Here is a 25,048-nt window from a genome sequence, read left to right on the forward strand (position 1 = left end):
GCTAGGGCAGTCCTAAGCATGTATGACAACAGCTTATGTCACCTCAAGAAGGACAAAGCTCCTTCTATTTGAGATACTGAACACTTAATTTTTCCCTTTAATTTTGATCTACTCCTTCTCAACCAGACAATCCATCTTTCCAAGTGACGGAGGACAATGACATGGTAATGCGTTTGTATTCTCTTATTTTCTTGTCTAATGCCAAGAGCATTCACTCACAGTCCACTTTGTTCTCTATCCAAAGACGACACAAATCCACACTTAGCACTTTCCCAGGAGAGGAACCTCATTTGCCACAGTGAGCAGGCCCAGTGCCAGTGCAACCTGCAGCGGAACATTTCAGCAAAGTGCACAAACCAGAAGAAACTCCAGGGAAAATGAGAGAGCTTTCAGGAGCCCGCAGATCACAGGGCCAGGGCTGAGACCTCCCACTCACATAAAAGCAGCCCCTGGGCAGTGCTAAGGACCAGGGCCACCAACCAGTCCAACAGACCACGGCAAAGCAATTAATGCAAAAAGGGGGTACACTTAAGGACAGGGTCTAGGGCTGGACTTAGCTGTGCCAGGTAAAGGTTTGGACTTGACCTTAAAGGTGTTCCCAACTTAAACGATTCTCAGATTCCAATTTATTGATGCAGAATGAGAAGTCCCCTGTTCCAGCTGCAACCTGGTGACAATTTGTCACATTTGCTGCTTGAAAGAGCATCATGTTCCAGACAGCACCAGCTCAGGTCTGGTTGCAAGGGAATATCCTGTACACACAACCAAACCAAGATCCTTGGAAACAACTACAGCTACCCTACGTACGCACAAACAAAAACTCCCATTTCATAGATGAGTTAAAAACTGCAGGATCTAGGTCACAGTTTTTGGTGCACTTCCAAGCTTTTAGAATAAGATTACATTCAAAATTATTGCGCAATGAATGGAGATTAATTGGATTTAGTAAGAAGTGAAATGTCATTTTACTTTTTAGGTAACGCTAATGGCGGAATCCTGACATTACTGAGGCCAAGGGAGTTTTACAAACAGCCTCCTGAGAGCCCGAATGTCATCCTTAATGAGTTATAATACAAAATTACTGATATTTAGCATCCTCCAGCATAAGGCCATGATTATAAATTATTTACACTTGAACATCCGTACTGCATAATAGCTTTAAAATCAACTTATAGGTAAATAACCCGAATCATCCATTAAAATTGTCATTTCACTGTAACAGAAAATCACGAATTTTTCTGGCTACACATGCACAGAATGATTCAAAAATCGTGCCTATGCAGTCAAAGGTCTACTTTTTCTGCAACACAGATGTACAGACTCATGGCAGGCACGGATCAAGATGCTGAATGGGTTACTTTTAGTCACTGCTGGAAATAAGCAGACGTCAAAAGAAACTCAATGCCCCAAGACACAAATAAACTTCATTGGGCTCATAGTCTTAAAGAGTCCTCTTGTGTCCTTACTAGGAAGTGAAAAGGCAAAACAGACACCCAGTATCACAGTTAACCATTTGCACTCCTCAGAGATCCTCTAGAGGATCTAGAGACAGAAAAAAATCTATTTGACTGTGAAATATTGACATCACTCCATCCTTAAAGTGATATTATTCTGTACAGGTAGTTTAAACATGACTGGATAAAAGGATTGCTAGAATATTGGTGCCCTAAATAGAATTCACATCCCAGAGGAACCAGGAAAGGACCATCAAAAGAGAAGGAAAATATGCTAGTGCCACATGTACGGGTTTTGATGCTCTACAATATTCTGAGATCTTATTCTGCTTCTGTACAAACCCCACCACCAGCTCCAGAACGACCAGAATCTGCTACAAGCAACACTAAAGTCAGATTACTTGGCAAACCTCTCTGCTTCTTACAGTGGCAAGATTTCAAAGGAACAGTTTATAGAGACATAGCACAGGAAATACTGCTTGATTGCGCACATTCAGTTCTCCCATAAACCACATTCCCATCACCGGGTGTGTCTGAAGTGGGTATTGCTCATCCAAGTGTATGTTAGGAAAACAAGTTGAGTTCCCAGTGTCAAGGGGAGTCTCAGCAGGTCCAGCTGATGCTGCATCATCATCTCACCCTCAAAGAGCAAATGCATCTGATAGATGCCCCGGGACACAAAGGGAAAGTCTGAAACATGAAACTGCAGAGTGGCCCCCGGGGAGGTAGCACAGGTGCAACTCAAACAGCAGCAGCCCAAAGGCACTTCTGCTCTCTGGTCCATGTGACAATGCAGCCCCCACATTTCCTGGGAATCCCAAGATAGAACCAGACACAGGAAAAACAGCAAGTGAACTGCTGTCACCTCATTTTCCCTTGGCTTTCTTTGTGGGGTTGTTGGTTGTTTTATTTTCCTTCTAGTGTACAAGCACCAGCAATAGAGTTCTATGTATATCACCACAGTCAAAGCACTGGGTAATTTCCCTCACAGGAATAGGGATTAAAAAAAAAAACCAATATGAACACAATTATAACAGATCATAAACTTTTAATAGGATGCACTTCACTACCAAGACACAGTGTAGTTAAGGACTTATCCGTCATTTTAGGATTTCTTCTAAAGTGTTTTCTTTCATTTCAATAGAAAACAAAATCTCTTCCGAAACACAACTGTGTTCCTAGTCCACATTTTATGCAGACCTGTTCTATTTGCTCAGGTTTTGAGCAATATCTTAATTTTCACTCACTCTTTCTCCTGAGCAGATCTATTGCATAGTGTGTCTACTCCAAAACTAGTACTTCCAGGAAAATTAACTGTAACAACTATGGATAAAATCATGTTTTGTTTATATTTCAGGTACTAAACAGCTGCTACTAGATATTGCTACCAGATGTTTTAGAATTATATGCAACATTATGCTCAATCTTTACTTTTACAAAATTGCAAGCTAATAAAAGATGACACTGCTGTAGTCAAATGATTTATTAAAGGAAAAATCATTAAGCTCCTCTTAAGCTTCACACCCCACTACCCCAAATAACTCGTCATTATATACATCAGTGAGCAGGTGCAAATGTCTGTAGCACTTTGAAGTTTCAGTACTATCCCATATACCAATTATAAATCCAGATGCCTTTAACAGCCCCATGCACATCTGTCCATCTGAACCTGAACGTGTGATGACTTCATTCCGTGCTTAAACTACCTGCAGGATGACACAAATCAGGGTTTCACACAGTTCACACAAGGAGCAGCTTTTTCTGCCGCACAAATGAGCTCTTACACAGCCTAGGTAAGAACTTACACATTGAAAACACTTGGAATATAAACCCTGGGATTGCTGAGCAGCAGAAAATGCAAATATTTGGTGTGTTACATCCAATTTAATTTAGACACTTTAGTTTGCAAATAACTTAAAAAATTAGAACATTTGCTGTGTGATTTTAAGGAGTATAGAGGGTGGCTTTTTTAACAAAATCTTATAACCTGATGATAATCAAAGTACAGGTGTTATTTTGTACAAACTTCCCAACTGAAGTCACAGAGCAGCAATAGCCCATGTAGCCAACAGCCTTTCCCATCCACAATCACAATAAACATAGGTAACATCAAACAGGAGCCACAGTAATTATAGACCTGAAAACTGTCATGGGTTCTTCTGTGCTAATGAAGCCAGGCACAAATATAGTAAATCTAAACAGCTCCCTTCAATCTTCTAACAGGAAAATACACACATTAACTGGTCAACAGAGTACTTTAAAAGTTTGTGCAAACCTTTGTCTAGGCAAGCAAATAAAGATTCCCCCTAATTTTCCCCTCACATGTAGCAGCAGCAGGTCCTCACCAAGCAAAGCAAATTACCACAACCTGAAGCCGGTAGCAGAGCCCTTTAGAGTGGAAGGACTGGGAAAAGCTCCTCGAACTGTGTTCTAAATCAGAAGCAGCTTCACTTAAGTCAGGGAAACGCCCCTGGGACAACAGGGGGCAAGAGAAATTCAAGTGCAGAGTGGCTACAGCTTAGCTGTAGGAGTTAAACAGCTTATCCTGGAGCAGGAACATGTGTGTGTTACTTCATCAGCTTATTCTACCGTGGAGAGGAAAAAGTAGCTAAATACAAGAAAGGCAAAGAAAAATAGATATAGTGAGGGAGATAAGCCAAAAATGATTGTTTATAACTTTAGATAGCAAATCCCCAGTTAACGTATACTAGTCTAGCTCCACTGAGGCCACTGTAGCCACACAATTTACACAGCTGAGCATCTGGCTCTAAATATTTAACTGTTCAGAATTCTAGTGTGCATCCTTGCGTAGCAGAGCTTCTCTGACTAATCACGCTAGAGGTAACCACATCTTAAGTGTGTAGTTCTAAATTGAGTAATATTACCATTAATAACAGTGCCTAATTAAGACATCTATAATGTTTTTAATGAGAAAAATTGAAGGTCCTTCTGGAATTTTTCCAGTCAAATTAATTCTGAGGACTTTAGACGTTATTACAAGCAATGTTACAGGAATGAAAATTAGGTCTAAATTAGGACATGTCACTGTACTTAAAAGCAGGAGGGGAAAAAAAAGGAAACACATTCCATTTTCTGCTTTACACACCATTCTCTGCTATAACATCGCACCACAGGGGAAAATAAAAACACCATTTTGTGGTTTGCTCTAAGTTGCCCTGCATATAGTTATACCTGATGTATCTCTAAGGTCTGCTCATACTTTGACACTTTGCTTTAAGGCTCTTTTTAAATATCACATCAGTATTCCCTTGTGAGCAAGTATTTCCAGAATCTTAAAGTGACAATTCCTACTGGGCTGATAGATGCCCAAATCCTCATGGATATAATTCATATGAATTATGCTTGCCCCCCACAGAAATCCTTCTGTGAGGCTGCATGTTTAGGCAAGGAAGAAGTACTTGTGGTTAAAAATGATCAGATCCAGCCTGCCAAAACCACACAGGAAGGAAGGATCCACATGGTCCTGGAATGAAGCTCTTGAGGATAACAACCAGATATTTCAAAAGCTATCAAACCCGGTAAGTTTTTATTTGTACTTCTCATAGACCAATCCTTCAAACTACTCCACACACATTTCTGGTCTGCAGCTGCTGTTGCTTTATCACTGCTCCCATTGTAAGAATTTAGCAAGCATAAACCCACAAGTGTAGTGCACAGCTGGATGAGGCTACTTGGAAGCTGAAAAGATCCTCAGTCCTTGCTCTTCAAAGCAGCTTATTTGAGCACTTGCTTTCATACCACTGATGGGAGTTTGAGTGTGTCAAAAATACAGAGGTTCAAAACCTGAGAGCAAAGAGTCAGGACTGGGTTCTGACTGGATTTTATAGTAATATCTTGGACTCAGAGGAACTTGGGATGAATCCCAAAAGTTCAGAAGCTTCAATCTTAAGGCGTGAACTCAAGTTAAAAGAATAATGAGTTACAAACCAGGTATTACCTTTGGGGATAAAGAAAAGCCATTGTAGCTCAACAAAACACTGCCCTACACTGTGTGTATGACCCTACATCTATTCATACATATTTTCACATATATATGGATACACACAACACAGATATGCCTACACTTAACATCCTCCTCACTGTGGTACCTAATGCCTTCACATTTCTACACTCTCTACGATGAAACACTTGTCTCAGATCATTCTGATTCAAAAAAAAAAAAAAAAAAACCAACTTTGAGTTCTGCAATTCATTATGTCTTAATAAAGACAAACACAACAGTGTGTGTTTCAGGCTGGTCTGTTAATTAGGTGGCTTGTCCTTGAGACAGATTGCACAAAAGGCTTTTTTTTAATGCATTGTACTAACACTGAGGATGTTGTCAGGCTTAGATAATATTTTGAATGGGCTTGCAGCTTACAATGATTACAGTTTTGATAATAGCAAGGACATTCAGACATATACATATTCCCTAATAGCTCAGGGAGGTTCATCCTCTTTCAAATCATAGTGTTGTTTACCACATCCTAGCTTAATTGAATTTAAGGACTCGCCAGAGAAAGAAAATCTGATTTTTATCTTCTGTTAATACCACAATATATTAAAAGAAGAAAATAAACAAAATGTTTATCTTTTATTAATGCTTGACAGATATACCTCTTGGACTTTTAGAAATTACATCACAATTATTGCTCTCAAGTATAATGTCAAAATGATGACAAACTTTAAAAATCAAGCATTTCTTTTCAAGATCTTGTCACTCAAATGCTGCATTCCATCTAAACATGCAAGTCTAAGAAAAAAGTGCTAGGATAGAACTAATATACACACTGCTGCCATAAATGCAAATTTGTATTTGAAGTGTAGCACTCATACTCGTTATCATTGTTTTCTCACCAAGTGTTTCACGTACAGGAATCTGATGAATAATTATTCAAACAACAAACTCTTAACTATTAGGTTTAACCTCTAGTTTGAATTGTGTTATAAAGAAAAAAATCAAATCCATTTGCAGCAGTCAGCTGCCAGTTGTTTGATGTAAGACTTCTAGCAAGCACTTCACTGGGGACTCTAAGGACTGTCAGATGTTACTTTTGGGCTGCATAGATGTTACCATAGAAAGGAAATCACCAACTTGGTCATGTGGGGAAGTTTGAGCAGGTCTCACTGCTTCCTTGCTTGGACTAGCTCCGAGTAAAATCACAAACACTGGGACAGAGTGATGAGTGTGGCACTTCGAGCCATCTGAGAAGCATCCAGTGCCTGCCCTAACACCTCACTAAGAGCTGTTGACTGCTCATAAATAGGTAGGTGAACACATTATTCCAATGAAGGGGAAAACTGTAGTAATTTGTTCTTTCATGCACAAGGACAGAAGCATTCCTAAGAGACCACCTCCACTCCTTTCTTTGATCACAGCAAACTGTAGACAGCACACAGAGAGAATGGGAACCTCATTCTTTCAGCAAGTTTAAAGCATGACAGAAGCACGGATCCAGCAATTGTCACATGTTCTAGCAGGTTTTTTGACCTTCTCTAAGAAGACCAACAAGTTCATGTCTTAATTCCCCAAGCGCCTTTGCCTATCAGGATGACAAAGAAGGATGAACTTGAAATGAAGGACAACCTGATGACTTCTGTGAGTCTGTGCAAGATGGGGTTTATCCAGCTATGGCAAGGAGCAGCTGAGAGTAATCCATTATCCATCTGCCAGGACTCGCATGGAACCTCATATAAAATATGTTTTTCAGTGCCTGATTATCATGATTTAGAAGGTAGAGGGAATGAGGTACAATAAATGCGAGAGGAATAAAAACTTATTGCAAGATAAATATTTTCTGCTTTTATTCTCAGATTTGTAAGCACACAATTGGCTTTAAATGCTCACAAGCAAGTTAATTTAAGTGGCCAAGCAAAGAAAAAGTCAGAGTACTTCTGGGGAAAAAAAAAAAGAAACCTCAGGGAAAGAGGAAAATACTCTTAAAAACCCATTGATTCTAACCTTATTTTTCTTTAGGTAACACATTGATGCTAATAATGTATTTCAGATTATTGAACAAGAACAAAATGACAACAGTCAAGCTCCCCCTTCGGGTGAAGTCATTCTGTTAACCACAATTCCCCAAGTGCACTGAAAATACATCTTCATTGGCACAAGAAGCCTGCAACGTATCTTTAAGATGAGGACTAAATTCTGGCAGCACTGCACAAATAGAGGGATGGATTGCTCATTAAGATACAAATTAATTACTATAATTAAAGTAATTAGTTCAAGTAAACAGAATGAGCACAAGACTCTTTCCAAGATCCCCCAACAAGCCACATTGCTCTGGGTTCTCAGTAGCAGGATCAACATGTACTGATGGGTGATTGGGGGCTCCTGAGCTGTGACTGCAAACAAAGTCTACCTATTAAAGACTTCCTATAGGACTTCGCACAAGCTACTTTCTAGTTTTGCACTTGAGTTTTCCCTGCTCTTAAGTGATATGATCATCTAAATTCTGTGCAAAATCAGGAAAATAAAATCAGAGCTATAGTAACGTACAGGAAGTGAGGTCCCTTCATTATGTCATGTTAATCATGGCCCCCAGTGATGCAATTCTGCCTTGAAAGACACACCCAGGTGTTTAACTGTAATAAAAAGCAGTAAAAGGCAATTGAGAAGAGTCACTTGGAATATAGGTCATCCGTCTGTCCCCACATTTGCATTACCCTCAATTGCATGGCTTCATGCCATTCCCATGCAGCTCTGTACTTGCAAGAGGCAGGTGCCCCAGCTAATTCAAATCATGGGAGACAACAAGTGTCCAACATCTCCTGAAGCTCAGCTCACCTGCTCAGAGCTATGATTTCAGTTATAACCTCAAAACTAACAAAACCTCATTGCTTAATTTCTCACTCTTCTAAATACTGGCACCTTTTGACTAAGAATTTAGTCTGCATAGTTTTTTATGCATCAGTTTCTGCCACTCTGCAGCTAACATATCAAAATTCCTGCCTGGTCTCCAGCAGTCCATAAAAATCTTACAGTAAATCCTGCAGCTCAAGATGTCCTGCTGGTACCTTGCTGGGTGCACTAGACAGCAAAAAGAAATAAACAGCTAATGTAAGAAAGAGCATTAACTTAGTTCCATGGAGCATGTAGAGATTTTTTTTTTATTTTCTGTTTTCTCTTGGTTCATAAAACAATTGAAAACTTTGGAAGTTCTGTGAAAAGCGGAGTTATTTCTCCCCGCCAGAAAAACAAGTTCTAGGGCAAAGATACACTCAGAAACCCCAGAAACCCTGGAGATCTGACTGCAGGACAGTCTGCAGACAGCAACTGAGCCCCCTCAGAGAAAGCTGAGTTACTGCTTTATGTTATAATACCTTTTTTTTTTTTTTATAGTACAGAGATCTCTCACTGTTGTGTTCCCAAGCCCCCTCCAGAGGCATGCTCATCAGATCTTGGGAATCTCTGGATAGGAGAAGCTCATCTTTCTAGTGCACAGAGAGGACATAATCCTGTGTCCCCAGACTGATGCTGCAACACTGAGATCTTGGCACTGGTCAATTCACAGACAGATTAAGATCCTTCATTTCCAATATACTTTTCTATATTACAAGTATAATGCAGCATTGAATATGTCAGGGACTACTCTTGGTGGCAAAAAAAAGAAGTTAATGCTTTATAAAGTGCAGCTACCCACAAGACCACTCTGACATTTCAGGAGTCAAGAGGAGCTATTATTAGCTGTGTCTAATAATATTGCAAGTTCCCACCCATGGAATCTGTGTGCAATCCTCCATTGAATTGGCAGCCTTTGGCAGTATCACTGCCACATGATTTGAACCAGGCAAGTCTCAAAAAAGCTGCTCTAGCACTGTGTAGCCAACTAGAAAATACCTTCACTGCTCTAGGGAGACGAGTGATCCCTTTGGAATTGGTTTTTGGAACAGCAAACTAATGAATCACTAACAGCTCTAAAGTAGACAATGTATTGCAACACAGCATGTAGTGCTGCAGAGCTGAAGGAAATCTGTTTACAGTGCTTCAACAGACACTTGAAATCAAGATGCTCAAGAAGGATGAGGCTGTTAAGAGAGAATTGAGGCTCTAAGTACTGAAGCTCTAAGTGAAGTTATCCCCACCAGGACCATCAGCCATTCCTGGTGCCAGGGGTGGGCTCTGACCCCCAGGCATGTTAACCAAGCACGACAGGGTGAGGCACAGCTCAAGGGAGGGTGTCCACATGGAAACAGGGCAAAGGATGGAGCAAGAAATAACCCTGTTCTCTTGGGCCTGTTAGTGCCTGTCCTTCAGTGCTAACAGAGATCAGAAGTCACTTCTGTCATTCAGACACACTCAGTGCCAACCTCCCCCCAGCCACAGCCGCCTGGAAACCTTGTCACTGTGATTTATGTGATATTTGCTAATGGCACAGAGTTGACACCAAACTTTGCATTCAGGCCAAAGGTCAGCCTGATGCATATGGTTGGTGGGAAAAGGCACTGCTTTGCAGTTCAGATTCTCAGTGAAGCCACACAGTCTGAAAAGAGAAGCTAAAACACAAAAATACTATCAAAGTCCACACAGTTTGCTGGGCAAGGGGAAAACCAAAGCTCAAAACCCACTTCACACTAAGGACACTCAAAGCCATGGCTTTGAGGAAGCTCCCTGCCCTGCTTTTGCCCAGACAAGCTGGACTGTTACACAAATCAGATGTTTTGGCCAAAAGGCCAGAAGTGTAGTCCAAAAAGTATGCAAAAAGGAGCATAAGTTTGAAGGGAGCAGTTAGAGCTTTGTCTGGAAAAGACAACAATTTCAGTTTCAATTCACCATTGCTGCTTATCCAGTGACTACATATTTTAGAGCAGAGAATTACCAAATAAGACAAAATACCAGTTTATCCCTTCTTTTTCTCCTCCTCTTTTTAAGTCCACAAGTATTGCACACCTCCCAGTCCAGCAGCCTTGTTTTTACATGAAGCTTTGCCACTAGCACTAAACAAAACCAGAGAGCTTTCATTACAGGTGCTAAGGAAGCTGATCAATAGTTTACCCTTTCACACAAATATGTGGAAAAGGAACAATTTAAAAGACACATTGGTTATTATTTAAGTGGCTTTCTCAAGATTTGTTGTCAGTGAAATTCATGTAAATACAGCCACAGGAGGTGCCTACACAATGAACCAAGGAATAAGAAAATGGGATGAGAAGGGAAAAATGTTTCTCTCTGCTGCACCAGACTTGACCAGTATATGACAGGCAGCAGTGTAGTACAAATAAATCAAACATGGATATCATTTACAGCTAAGAAGCTTCAGACCAAAAAAAATCCAAATTCCACTGCAGTTACTGGAAAGTAGTTTTAGAAATATCAAAAATATCTGTAGCAATGCCAGATCAGAGCCCTACCCAGCTGCTGCACAGTCTTCCCTCCGTTCCCCAAAGAGGGTCAAGATGAACATTTAACCTGCTCACCTCATTTAAAACCTACCCCTAACCCAGAACCTGACACACGACTCTGCACACCCTGTGCATCTCTGGCTTGTAGGCTGGGAGAGATGGACTGCATGTACTTGCTCTGCTTGTAAAGCAAAGGAATGTGCTCACAAAACAACCACAGTTTTATGAGGAAAAGAAGGGAGGATCTTTAGTTCCCATCATATTTGGAGCCTTATTCAGAACTGCACATCCTCCCCAGGAACAGTGATGCCACAGGGAGTGGCAGTGTCACAAGGCTGATGTTGCCCTGCCTCAGCCACGGTTCTATTTCCATCCCCTGCCCTTCCAGGAGGGTTTCAGCCAGACTGAGCTCTGCAGCCCTGACTGAACAGGGTACTTACACCACAGAGCACCCAGGGAATTACTCCCTTTTTAAAGCAGCTCACAGCAGTGTTACGAGGTGGCTGCATCCAAGCTAAGGCTGCAGCTGGCTGAGGATTTTGGCAGGAACTTCCCACAGGTGCCTGAGCCTTAGTTCTGTGTCAGTGTTACTGATTTAAAGTGACACTTCCCATGAAACCTTACGCTTGGAATACAGACACCTGCCCACCAGGCAAGTCAGTCAAGACCAGAGTGCCAATTATACAAGCATAGCATACCAAAAAATGAAGATTTTGGGATGCAGCAGACACCAACTACAGGCCAATCCCTGACCTGGGGAAATCAAAGTTGACCTGAACCTCTACACCGGTATCAGGCTAACTCACACATAGTAGAACAGGAGGAATAACAGCGGAGCTCGGGCCTGGAGGCCTCTGTGCTACCCAGGCTCCCAAGGCAGAAATCAGGATGCTGGTTTGCTTGCAGTCATTATACATGTACAAGAAAAAACTGCAAAGTAACTATTTTTCTATTTTTGTTTTCTATTCAGTGTTTTGAAAGGTCAAATGTATTTGCACTCTGCTGTGTTGCCTTTATCAGTGCTTAAACTCAAGCACTGCCAGACAAATCACGAGTCATACAAACACCCCAGAAATACAATGTCAGAAGCAGATCCATTGTACATGAATTGCACGCTCAGTTGTCAGGGGAGGATTGTCTCTGTTTTAAACATGGAAGGACCTGCAGAAAACTAGCAGCTAGTTTGCAAATGTGCCTGAAGCCAGGTCCTCTTCCTTTTAATCTCTTGTTCTTTAGCTGGCCTCCAAGAGTTGTCAGAAAAATAAGAGGAAAGGAATAAGCCTGTGAAATTATATATTAGCAAAAGTGGTAGGACAGGGGAAGTCACATAATATCTGACAAAAACCTTGGAGCATTTATCTTTTCTAACAGTTGCCCCATTTCAGCAAGACATTGCCCAGCTCTTCCTGGTAGCTGCCTTGCTTCATATTTATTGCTAGAAAGCAGTATCAGAGCTGTATTTCCCCTCTGAGGTTCTCTAACCCTTTCTTACCTTTCAATTTTCTTTAGGACATACTCATGTCCATCAGTAAGCAGTTAAAAATCAAGTTGGTGTCACAGAGGGGACATGTGGCAAGTCACCTTCCTGACAAATAAACCAGCTTCAGAGAGTTAAAGCAACAGGCATACAGTTTCAAAAGAAATTGCAAAGTGTTGTCCTGCAATGAAGGCTGCTTTGGCCTCACAACTTATACCCAGTTTGTCTTCTGTTCTCTCCACTCCCATTCCTTCCCCATCCAGTTAGGCAATTAGAGGAAGGGATGTCCTAAGTTTATTTCATCTGTGTGATAACAAATTTCCCAAAGCATCAGCAGAATGGGTTTAATGATAATGAACACAACAACATCAAAGCAGTAGAGATAAGTGTTGTCCATCAAGACATAGAACAAATTGTAATAAAGCCCCACCAAAACGTAAAATGTAAAAGAGAGTAGAGTTCTGTGGCAGCTAATGAATGCTGGAAATGGATACAGAGGTTTACAAAGGATTAAATTTCCTGCCTCTCAAAAACCAGCCTGCCGATATACACAAGTGTGCATAAACAGTATCACCATTTCCTGGTGCCAACAACTGCAGATCTAGATAGGAGCAAGAGCTCTGGATATGGGTGTCAGCCTAAGCTCTGAGGCAAGATTGTGTAAATGAAGATGTGGAAATCAGGCAAAATCAGTCTGTGCTCCATTCCTGTATCACAAGTATAAAAGTCTGCTTTCCAAATCCTAACAGCTGCAAAAAGTGACAGCACATTGAATACCATTTTGTTTTTCTTTTGGTTTTGCTTTCCCTTCCATTTTTGTTCTTTAAGGTTTGCTCTTCTTTCTCATATTCCTCAGTCAACCAGTGAAAAGGAGAAGTTCAGCAGCTATGTCAGCATGTTTATTAACAAATTACTACCCCAGCGCTTCTGGCCCCAGGAGATCACCAACCTAACACCATTATTGGGGTAAATGAAATTCTCTTTTCCACATGTGCAGAAAGGACTGAGGGAGAAAGGAATAGGGTAATATGAACATAGCAGGAAAAGAGCAAGGTTTGGGCCAGATACATAAGTACTTAAACTACAACTCTTCGAGTTCCCTACTCCATTAGCCAAAAGTTAGAGCTTAACACTGCACTAACTCTGGAGAATCTGCAGATTACCCAGTGAAAATATGACCTATGTGAAATGTTAAAGGAAAGTGACCCCTTAGGTGTGTCGGATTCTCACCATAGTGCAGGAAAACCTCCATCATCTTCTCTTCTATCACCAAAAGAAAAACATCTATAAGCACCAAGAGCAGGGATGGAATTTCCAGCAGAGCCTGTTGAAGCCCATCTATGAGAAGTTAAACCAAATAGTAAAAATTATTAACCCTTTCTCCCAACACTAGGAGTTCTGGAGGAAAGTTTGAGTATAAAAACTAAAAGCACTCAGACTATCTGAATTATTTTAAAGTGATGGAGGAAAAAAGAGAAAAAAGTAATTTGAACAAGGAAATTACAGGAATGTTGATGCTTCCAGTCAGCCTGGAGGTAAGGCAGAGAGAGCCATTCATGCTGTGCACTATGGCTTTTTATTCCTACATATCCCAGCTAGACTCCACAAACACACAGCATGCAGAAATCAGAAGTCAAGGACTAGTTGGAGAAACAATTCTGTTCAGGTTCAACATGAGTTATTGCAGACAAGCAAGTCAGTTTGTTTTACTCAAACTCCTTCACCCACCCCATAATCAATGTTTAGCTCCCATGCACAGCAAGAAACAGGTTCTGTGCTTGTGTGCCTTTGACTCCTGAAGGAGGAAAAAGCTTTGAAAATTGTATTCTTGGGAAGCAAGTGCGAGAAGTCTGAATCCTCATTTCAGAGAGACAAACACAGGAAGAAGCAGCTGTTCCACAAAGTCAGGCAGTGGCTTTCAACAGTCCATACAAATCTACAGAGTCTCGTGTTTTGGGCACGTAACAAACGGTGCATCAACGTGTCTTAGTCCTCCCAAGAATTCAAACATTTGGGTGTGTCTCCCTAACAGAAGCACCTTAGGTCAGCACTATCCTACTTCCAGAAGTTAACCTGGGAGGGAGACAGCCACGAGCAGCAGCTCACCTCCTGCCAGAGAAGCCCAAGCTTTTGGCAGCTCTGCCTCCTCCAAACTGAGGAAAGGAAGGAAGAAAGGAACCTCTATCAGTGAGCAGATGGTGGGAGAAATATTCTGCCACAGACTGTGTCTCCTGTTGCAGTGAAAAGATGCAGCGCCTCTGCCCTACCCAAGCACTGGAGCAGAGTTTGTTGTGCATTATCTCTCCCCATTTTCTACCCCAAACTGCTTTGGTCTGAAATGCCTTGAGTGTAAATAGCACTGCCAGCCTCCTGCTCCTCCTCTGCTCCAACTGACCATTGTGCCAGCAGCCACCACAAACACCAGCTATGAGCAAGCACACTCCATTTCCTTATGCCTAAAGAACTCTGTACAGTTATGATTATATTTTTATCTTCTTATTTCCTCTACATGTAAATAACTATTGTACAGAGATAGGCAGTTCCTTGGCAAATCATAACTAAATACATTCTTGAAAGCTGAGCTGCATTATTAAAATACTACTGAAGACACCACCTTCTGATTGGCCTAAAGACTGAATTTATTCTGGGCTCCCTCCAATCAGAATTAATCTGTCTGGAATACAATGAAGTGTCACCACTGAATCAACATCAGCAGCCCAAGTGACAGCAGCTGACATCATTACTCACCTAAGATAACAGACCTCAAGTCATTGAAACAGGCAGATGTTGGAGGCTGTCTCCTATTTCAGAATAATGTTCCTGTCGTAACTGAGCAGTTATTTTAGGGAAGCAAGGATAAATTCATTACCATTTGTAGGGTGCTCAGATATCACAGCAATAGAAGCCATGTAAGCATCCTGGTACGCGCACAGGAGGAATGCACGTGGCATTGACACCAACCATCCTTCACCCAGATAGCAAAAGGAGGGGCAATGCAATCAATCCACATCCACTGGAGACTTGTTCCTGCATTGGTGCGAGCAGCAGTGCTTTGCTATTGCAAACACACAAAACTGAAGTTGAGAGATGTGCAAGACCAGCAGTAATTTCGACAAGAGACAAAATTTCACTATGTATTACCAGCATCTTTATCTTACTTCCCAGTAACACATGGTATGTGAATTTATCAGCTGCTCTTTTCCCAGATTACAATAATCAATACCCTCACCACACAAAGTACCACATTTCTGCATTGATAACTGTACTGCAGAGATCAACAGTTAGGGAAAACTGTTCATGACATTTAACATTGGAGATTGCATTCTTGTTTATTATTTTTAAATGAGATCTTGTAGTTTAAAGCATTAGAAGAAAACAATTATTTCAAAACTGTATGTCAGAGGCTTATCTATTCCCAAAAAGCAGGGAATGTGGGTGCAAGGAGGTGTGTTTCCCGTTGCTCCAGGCTTTCCTGACCATCCCTTCAGCTTTGTTCCACCGAATAACAACTCCTGCAATGGTATTGCCACATTCCATACAGAGTTCCACAAGGCCAAGGCAAGACAGAGAACGGATTGAGAGTGCTCAAGGCCAGGCTGGGCAGGGCTTGGAGCAACTTTATCTAGTGGAAGATGTCCCTGCCCATGGCAGGGAGTTGGAACGAGATGATCTTTGAGGTCCCTTCCAACTCCAACCATTTTATGATTCATTATTAATGAGAGATGATCAAATACACACCTGACTAGTTTAGTGTTCAGGTCAGAGCTGTGTATCAGTAAACTGACAGAAATATCAATATCCATAAATCAAGATTTATAGAGTTCAGAGTCCAGTTAGTTCAATCTGATCATGAATTATGAAAACAAACATTTTGGAAAACAATAAAACCACTTTGCCTGACACACAATACAACCTTCAGGTAGCAAGCTAGTACACATGCCCAGAAATCAAAACTGACTTTTATGTATTATTCTATTTTAATGTCATTCTCATTTATCTCTACCCACGGGTATTTCATTTTGCATTTCACCTGGATAATACCCAGGACTTCCTGGCACTTGCAAGAGCAGTTATCTCGGCAGAAGGACAAGCTGAACACCTTTTAATTTGGCCAGTTATTTAACTGTACAGAACAGCTCAAATCCACAGCTGAGCTATCCATTCTTGCTGCAGAGCGCAGTAGGAGTTGCTCAGCTTCCTCTGACAGAGCTCTGAAACAATGGGTTTAATGGGGTGGGAAATGCCCATGCAATGCTAATGCCTAATTCCAGCTCCTTTCACTTAGGGAGCAAAGTAGCAGATGCTCTGGATTTCCTGCTTTGTCAATTTCAGAGCAGTGCTACGTTCAGTTCTCACATTTTGTTATAGCTGTTTGTTGTCTGATAAAACGTGGTTCCTCAGGGACAACGCAGGGCTGTCTCAAGAGAAGTGTATAAATACACCTTCTTTGGCAGCAGAGGAACTCAAAGCAAGAAAGTTTGTCTATGGGAAAATGCAAGATCCTGGGGACACTGTTTCTGGGGTTTTCTCTGCTCCCAAGCAGTTACCAACCGTTGGCTGAAAATTATATTGTAATTAGACACAAGAAAACTATAACAGGCTAAGGAAGGGGAAATTTTACATGATGCTCTCCTGCCTCTATCCTTATATGTTGTCTCTACAAGCTGGGGATCGTACTCCTATTTCAGGCAGCTGAGATATCTCCCTTTATACAGTGACCCCATGAACAACTGCCAGCGCTTGTTTTACTCTTATGGGTTCAAAATCGCCTGCATTTGACTCCAGGACTCTTTATTGACAACTTGCACAGAAGCCCAATTCCAAGTTATGCCAAGAAGATGAAAAGAAAGAGATTAAGTGTCTATAAAGTAGATGAGCCAATTATCAGCATGATAAGTGCTTTGTAACATGTTTGGGGTTTTTTGCTCCATAGCAATTTGAACAAAACTCAATGTGTCGACACTTTTATGGATTGATTTGAAGCAATACAAGAAATTATCCATCCTCTTTCTACATGTGCCACAGATGTGTTCCTGCCCATGTGGCAGCCAGCCACTAATGCAGAGAAGCAGGACTCCCTCAGCTGTGTTTCCAGCCAAGTCTGTCAACCTTGCCTTGGAGCAGGAAGGGAGATCTCACACCCAGCCCAGGGGAGGGAGAGGGGTAACCAACAGCAGCCCTCAGCACACAAATAGTGACAGTTGAGCTAACCTGAGCTTACAGGTACAGAGATTTGCAAGGGAGCATCTCTTATCCTAAACTCCAGCTGTATGTATAAATATTTCTTTGCATACTGCCACATTAACCTCTCAACAGCCTAGAACCTCTAATTTGCAGCATTTTGAGTCCATGTTACACACAAGTTCCACAAGGTTCCATCTGCCACGATTACTCAAAATCCTAAAACCTCTGCAAACTTTTAGAAACACACTTGCTGTGTGTACTGTTAACACTGCCTTCATACACACAAGAATTATTTGCTCTTCATTATGTACCAGGCTGCAAAATCCTTGGGCATTAAATATTAACTTTTAGAAATATATACATTGTCATTACTAATAAGAAATTAAGCATTAGTTGTTCACAGCAAGAGAATGAAATAATTTAGACTGAAATAGATACCTATGAGTGGTTTGCTAGGGGTTTTTTTAGTTATTTAAATGATAGTTTTGGGAGTAGAACCTTTATCAAATGGAGTCTAAGGAATCCTAGGTAATAAAATATTATTAATTTCAGGGAGCTGCGTATGGGTATCTAATTTTAAGATATTTCAAAAGCTTGAAGGTGGATGTTCTAAGAACAAGGCCCATAAAGATACCAAATTAAACATCCATACATGGACATTCATAGATATCAGAAGTTATTTAAACACCTTAATCAGCTTTTCCAAGTGGTTAGAGATACTGAAAACTGCTGTGTGCTGAAAAGATTCACCCCACTTTTAATACCTCATATTTATTTTAGTCTGTTCATAGAACTGCTTTAACCAGCTCCATCAAACCAAATCTTAAAATCCTTCTTTTTTTCTTCTAGTCAAGAAAGTTATTGGTGCAAAACAATAGAATATTGGATAAGATAGAAGCAGAATGAGTTCCCCTCATATGAAACAGTAAGGCTTTCAAAGAATTAGATTCTTCCATTTGACACAGTATACAGTCCACATCACACACAAAAAAAAATTTAAAAGCAGCAGTGGGCAAATTTCCAAGACCTCTGAATAATGAAACAGTGGTTAATAAATCAAGTCTTCTTTTTCTCTCCTCTTTGGCATTTAATATCCTACTGATTTGTGTACACTAACATTGTGTTAGCTGCAGGACACATGAAGTGACAGAAGAACACAGCCTCCCATCTGGACTGGTCCCATCCATCTGGTGATTAGGGCAGGGCAGAGTGCAACCATATGGCCGCGATCAAGAACCCACTAATAGCATCCAGAGTGAACCGGGAAGCGCCATAGCCCACTTAGTCTCCTAAGGATGATAAATGCCTCTCATTCTGTTTCTCCTCCCCAGTGGACATTGTAAATTTGTCTTTTTGCCTGCACAGATGAACTCTAGTTAGAATCACAGAATACGTGGCATTGGAAGGGACTCACAAAGATCATTGAGTCCAACTCATGGCCCTGCACAGTACCATCCTCCAGAGTCACCCATGTGCCCAAGAGCGTTGTCCAAACTCTTCTTGAACTCTGTCAGGCTTGGTGCTGTGACCGCTGCCCTGGGGAGCCTGTTCAGTGCCCAACCACACTCTGAGTGAAGAACTTTTTTGTAATACCAAACCTAAACCTCCTCTGACACAACTTCAGGCCATTCCCTCGGCTCCTGTCACTGGTCACACAGAGCAGAGATCAGCATCTATCCCTCCTCTTCTCACTGCACTGTAGCCGCAGTGAGGTCTCTTCTCATTCTCCTCCAGGCTGAACAAGCCAAGTGCCCTCAGACACTCCTTACACAGCTTCCCCTCAAGGCCCTTCTCCATCTTCATTGCCCTGCTTTGGACACTCTCCAATAGTTTAATATCTTTGTTATATTTTGGTGACCAAAACTGCCCTCAGCACTCCAGGTGAGGCCACCCCAGTGGACAGCAGGGCAATCCCCTCCCTTTCCCAGCTGCCAAAGCTGTGCCTGATGCCCCAAGGACACAGTTGTCCCTGCTGGCTGGAATACCAGTGATACACACCAAAACAGCGAGTTTAGCCCCTGTAACCGTCCATGAAACAATTAAAAAACCTGCTAACCTGACCTTTCTACTCAAAGTCCTAAATGAAGCCCCCATCCTCTGGAAAGGTTTATGCTGTCATAGGAGCTCCAGAACCTGAGGCCTGAATCCTGACACATGGCACGCTGGAGATTAGAGATTCACTCCAGCAGTGATGCAGGAAGAGTGGAACACTGAGGGCTCTGTTATCTGGTTCGCTTTTACATATTAATAGAATGGGAAGAGCCTGCTTATCTTGCAGCAAACAGGAAGAAAAGGAAGGCAGAACTTCACAACTCCTTGAAGGGGCACCGCTGTTGCCATCCACGTGGTTCTAATAGTCCCTGTGACATCGGTCTATTGAGATAGCTTTTAGGAATACTAATTTCTTAGCTGCCAAGCCACTAAAAGCCAAGTCAATAACCCCCAGTGAATCACAACACAAATATCACACGTGCTAAAACAACCTTTTTGAAGTTTTGATCATCAGAAACAGAAAGCAGGTCCCAACATATCCCCTAAGCTACATCTTAGGTTGAAGGATTGACTCTCAGGGGTACACAAAGTGGGATTTAATTGCCATAACTGCAGAAGCATTTTCATGTTTTCACTTGTCTACTATAACAACCCCCCTCGCTTAGCAGTAAGGACTGTGGTCAGGTCCTGTGTAAGGATATTTTTAGAGGTTAGAGCTGCAGCCAAAAACCATCCTAATTCGCTACTGCCAACCTTCCCTCCAAGGTAATGTTTGAGAAACAGGACAGCACAACTGCTGGAATGGCTCTGTGTTTTGGGAGACACTGTCTTGTGAATGAGATATGCAACTGGAAGATCTTTTTTGGCTGCATAGCCGAAAATGATGGCCTGGAACTGTGGGGAGCAAGTGTCAGCCTGCCCACAAAATGTTCATCAGTACAAATCATTATACATAGTGATTGACAATCGAGTTTCTCTAACATTTTTAAAGCATTTTTACAACTCTGATATGACACAAGAGCCACAGGACTTCTCTAGAACTCAAAAATAGTAAGACCTACAGCAACATGATAGGGAAATACTCGATCAGAATTTGAGCGTTATCTGCAATGTTGTATCAACGCACTTGTGTGAGCAAGACTTGTCTTTTTTCCTGAAGCTGCTCAATTTCTTTTGCTTTCAGTACCTGGGTGCTGCCTTTCAAGCTGTGCATGGAGCCCTCTTCTGGAGAAATTTGAACAAATAAAAGCTTAAGAATGCAGCAGTGTGGGCTCTGCATTAGGGGAAAGAGTTTGAGGACTAATTTTCTCTATTCAGTCTAATGACAAGCTTGTAAAATCCATACATTTTTCCAATTTAATTAGTTGCAACCCAGTGAAACGTGACAGTTATTGTTAAAACCATCAAAAATATGGGGGTTTTTCCTCACCTTCTAAGCTTTACTCACAAATTTTGAGTCATCTGTCTGCATGAAACGCATAACATAGAAAAGGAAGCCTGTGAACCACTTTTGTTTTAAAACAAATATTTTGTACATAGGTTTTAGAAAATGTCCTTTGGGGAAAATGTAAAACATGCAAATTTTTAAATCTATCAGATCAGAGTATACATTTACTGCTTACTGTACCTTGTATAGTGAACTGCATAAGCTACCAGAGTACATTCAGTTTTTATTGTCAGCTTCAGATCAATAAAGCTGCACATCATAGTTATGCTTTGGAGTTTACAGGTGAGTCTGAATTAAAGGATTACTTGAAACATCTTTCTCAGTTATTCCAGCTAATGCTAAGTTTTCCTCTTGGTGAAAACAGAGCAGTTGGTAGTAGTGTAGACTAAATCTTTGCAAATTAAAAAATTAATTTATTGCCCACCTGTTTACCAGAATTTTTGCATACATACTTAATGGGCTGCTTTGTTGAGATGAAAAAGTGATTCCCCATCTTCATCCTTTTAATGCCTCAAAAGACAATTTTTTTATACTTTAAAAAAGCAGTTGAATTAGAGGCAGACCAAGAAAACACAAAACCCAAGTTACTAATTTTAGAAATAGTCTTTTCATAAAAAAATAAGCCTTTTATAGTTCCCATTCCTATTGATATAAAAAAAATTTCCTCAAACTTTTTTCTACACTGTAAACCTTGCTGTCATTACTTTGAAATTAAGTTATTATTAACTTCTGCTTCCACAGAAAGTATTGCATTACTAGATTCCTCCTGCTTAGAAAGAATTCTATCAAACTTGATCCTTTCTGGTTCCACTAGCATTGCATTATAGGAGACAGTCTTGCTACTCCTAAGGGAGAAAAAAAGAAAACTTGCAGAAAAAGATCCCCAAATGTGTTACAACCACTACACAGCCAGATGGCTGCATTTGTTTAATATGTTGTTTCTCACATTCTTCTGTTTACTTTTCCTGTCACATGAAATTTGTGCATGTGCTGTGTCAAAGAGAAAAGCCAAACAGTGTTTCAGTGAATTCCATTTCTTTCTCTAGCATGGCACCCACTCCAATTCATACTTTAACCTGCCGGTACTCAACAACCTAGACCTGAAGACAGAATCACATACACTTCCATATTATAGTCTGATTCATTCCTCAATCCATTAACTCTTTGACATGATCTAGAAAGTAAACTTGGAGATGCATTAGCTCACATGGTGGAGAGAGACATTTCCAGATAGAGCTATATATGCTGATAAAGAAGGTGGAGTGCAGTTGGAGCACTTAAGCTGGAAGCAATGCCAAAGCACCACAAGCTCAGCCCTGCAACACAGCAGAACTAATCCCAGCCCAGCCTGGGAATAAACTCTGAAGTATCACTGAAAGTTAAAAATAAAGTGCACAGGTGTTTTCAGAATCAGGTGTCTGCACGTTGTCAGATTTTAAGAAGACATTAGTGTTAAAATGCCAGTTATGTTTAATAGGCCTTAGAAGTCTGTCCTCTTGTATCACATACGTACTGCTTTCCTACAAGGGACCACTAAAGAAAATCCAAACTCAAGCTGATTAATTCAGTGGCATGTTAGAGAAGCTGTACCAAAAAAAAAAAAAAAAAAAAAAAAAAAACAACTGAAAAACAGAGAGAAAGCCAAGCAAAGCAGATGGGAGGTCTCAAAGCCAAGATGAGAGAGTACCAGTTCTGTACATCCACAGGTTACCTTTCCACTGCCTGTGCCCTCCCCCAGCCCCTGTGCTCCCTGAGCACTGCCTCCCATTGCCAGCCCAGCTGCCTGCCCAGGCTGAATCTCAGCCCACTGGTGGCAACTTCTCCTCCCCTGGAGCTCTCTGCGTATCCCCAGCCCAGGGGACACTGCTCAGCCCTCCCAGAGCAGCAGCTTGGCCACTCTCCTGCGCCAGTCCCGGCAGAGCCAGAGGCTGCCCTCGGACACTGCCAGGGAGCCCCAGCCCGAGCTGGCAGAGCGGCCCTGCCAGGAGCTCTGCATGTGGTACCAGCACACGCTGGTCGGCACCAAACCTATGGCCCAAGGCAGCTGCTGTCATTTGTTCCACTCCCCGGAGCAGGGTTGTTATCCCGAACCCACCCAAATGCCTCTGTGCTTGCTCACTCCAAATCCCCAGCCACCGAGCCTCCCGCTGTCCCACAGCTCCAGCCACCCACCCCCAGACACTGACTCCTGATCGGGTTAAACCAGGACCTACATGTCCTATCCTTGACCCACAGCATGTGTGCATTCCGTTCACCCTGCTGCCTCCTCCTTACACACTGTGTAGCTCCTCTCAGCAACAGAGCTCTCCCAGTGGTGATTCCTCACCATTTTTCTCCTTGTTGCCCTGTTTGGGATAGCAGACCAAATGCCTGCTGGAGGTTGCAGTTACACAAACATAGAGGCTCAAGCTCAGCGTCCCAGCACTTGTTTGCCACTAAACCCCACCAGCCCTCTAAGGGTTAACAAAACCTCTCGGTCGCAAGTCAAAAAGGAATTAACTTTCATCCCTGCTCAGTGCAGAGGATCTCAGCCCACTGTCACTAAATCCAAGTTCACAGAACTCCTAAGACGAAAGGAGGGAGAATGCACTTAAGCTGGACAACAACAAAGGATTTCCAAACCTGCTCTGAGCTTCCCAAAAGCGAGCCCTGTAACGGCAGCGAGAGGAAAAGAGAGTAACCGGGAGGTGCTGAGAAGTGGGAGCCCAGCGAGTCCCTGTGCTTTGACAGGCAGCAGCAGCGGGGCTTTAGCAGCTCCGTGCTTTTAAGGCTGGGTGTTTTTTCCTCTGCTTTCTGGCGGAGGGGGATCTATTACATTTAATAAGAGAAAGGCTACAGAGCAAGTCACTAACAGAGTATTGCACATCTATCAGGAGAGTACGGGGAAGGGAGCCTTTTGCAAGGTCTGATTTTATTTTTCCTCCATATTCCCCTCTCCAATTCTTTTATAAAAAGAAAGCAATAAATAACGTGAGCTGCCTGCACCAGCCTATAAACCTACTACCCAGCACAAGCCACAGAGGAAAGAGGCAAATCAAAGTTGCAGCATTTGATATGACAGAAAATATTGCCGCTGCAGCTGCAACCGAGACACTTGAAAGATTCCCCCCACCACCCTTCCTGAAGGGACACAAAAAAATGCTATATATCACACAGCAAATTGGTTGTAATTGTAAATCAGGGAACTATGAGATCCTACATTCCTAGCAACTGGCTTAGAGCAGAGATCCTGCATCTTTAAACAGTAATTCAAGCAATGTATAATTACTAAGAAATCAGAGCTGAATTACAAATACTTTCAAATCCAAATGCACAAAAGCAGAAAGATGAAAAAGCAAGGGAAAAACAGACATTTCTTACCTGGGACAGCAGAAAAGACAGAGTAAGTTGAGTTTTGTGCTGCATTTTGCCAGACTAGAAGGTACCAGAGGCTTTTTCATTCATGCACTCGGCTGCACTGAGCATATTTTCACTGTGAAACAGCCTTTGAGAAGAGACTCTGCCTTGAGAGCCAGCCAACTTCCCAAATAGATCAGCAGCATCATCACTAAAGCATTGGATAGAGTCTGATGACCAGAACCAATGGCTTTACAAGGATGATTTCTTCACAAAGCATCCCCATTTTGCATCACACATATCGGGCAAGCACCTCTACAAACACAGCACCTTTAGGAAGCATTTTGCTTTGGTGTATTTCTGTGTTTAGTTTCAGTCTAACACATCATGCTTTACAGATCTCAATAGTATTTTCCCTTTTAGAGAGTGGAATTGCACAAGGAGAAATAAGAGCAACTCTGAGCACCACTGCAAAGAGATTCTCTTTATTAAAATGTTAATAAGGTATACTTTGTTTTCAATAAAACAAAAAAATGACCTCTGCAGTTTTGGTTACTTCCAAGCCTTAGGAGGAGAACACAATGAAATTTTTCAGTGCAGTAGAAATACAGGTTATATCTTGTGTTTTCCCCTCAATCTCACAAATCACAATGAAGACAGATCTATTCTAGCCTGCAGAAAAAATCCATCATAAGGCAATAGATTTTATTAACTGCTCAGATAATGGCAGAATTGGCTTTTAATTCAACAAGCTACAATCTAGGACAAAGTTTCATAGGTGCATGTCCTTCAATTACAAAAACTTTTCCT

The 25,048-nt window shown here is 41.6% G+C and overlaps 1 protein-coding gene across 2 annotated transcripts in view; it reads right to left on the reverse strand.

Moving 5' to 3' along the window:
* The window catches only part of CDH13 (cadherin 13), a 446,705-nt gene extending 422,271 nt beyond the window's left edge, over positions 1-24,434 (reverse strand). For both annotated transcript variants that reach the window (XM_042027121.1, XM_042027120.1), the window contains exon 1: positions 24,263-24,434. In XM_042027121.1, coding sequence (XP_041883055.1) covers positions 24,263-24,307 — 45 coding nt within the window. In that variant the 5' untranslated portion in view covers positions 24,308-24,434. The remainder of the gene's footprint in view (positions 1-24,262) is intronic.
* Between the last annotated feature and the right edge of the window lie 614 nt (positions 24,435-25,048).

Source organism: Corvus kubaryi, unplaced genomic scaffold (assembly GCF_017639235.1).
Source record: "Corvus kubaryi isolate FWS band 111438036 unplaced genomic scaffold, C.kubaryi_AGA036_p1.0 37300, whole genome shotgun sequence".
NCBI classification, from domain to species: Eukaryota; Metazoa; Chordata; class Aves; order Passeriformes; family Corvidae; genus Corvus; species Corvus kubaryi.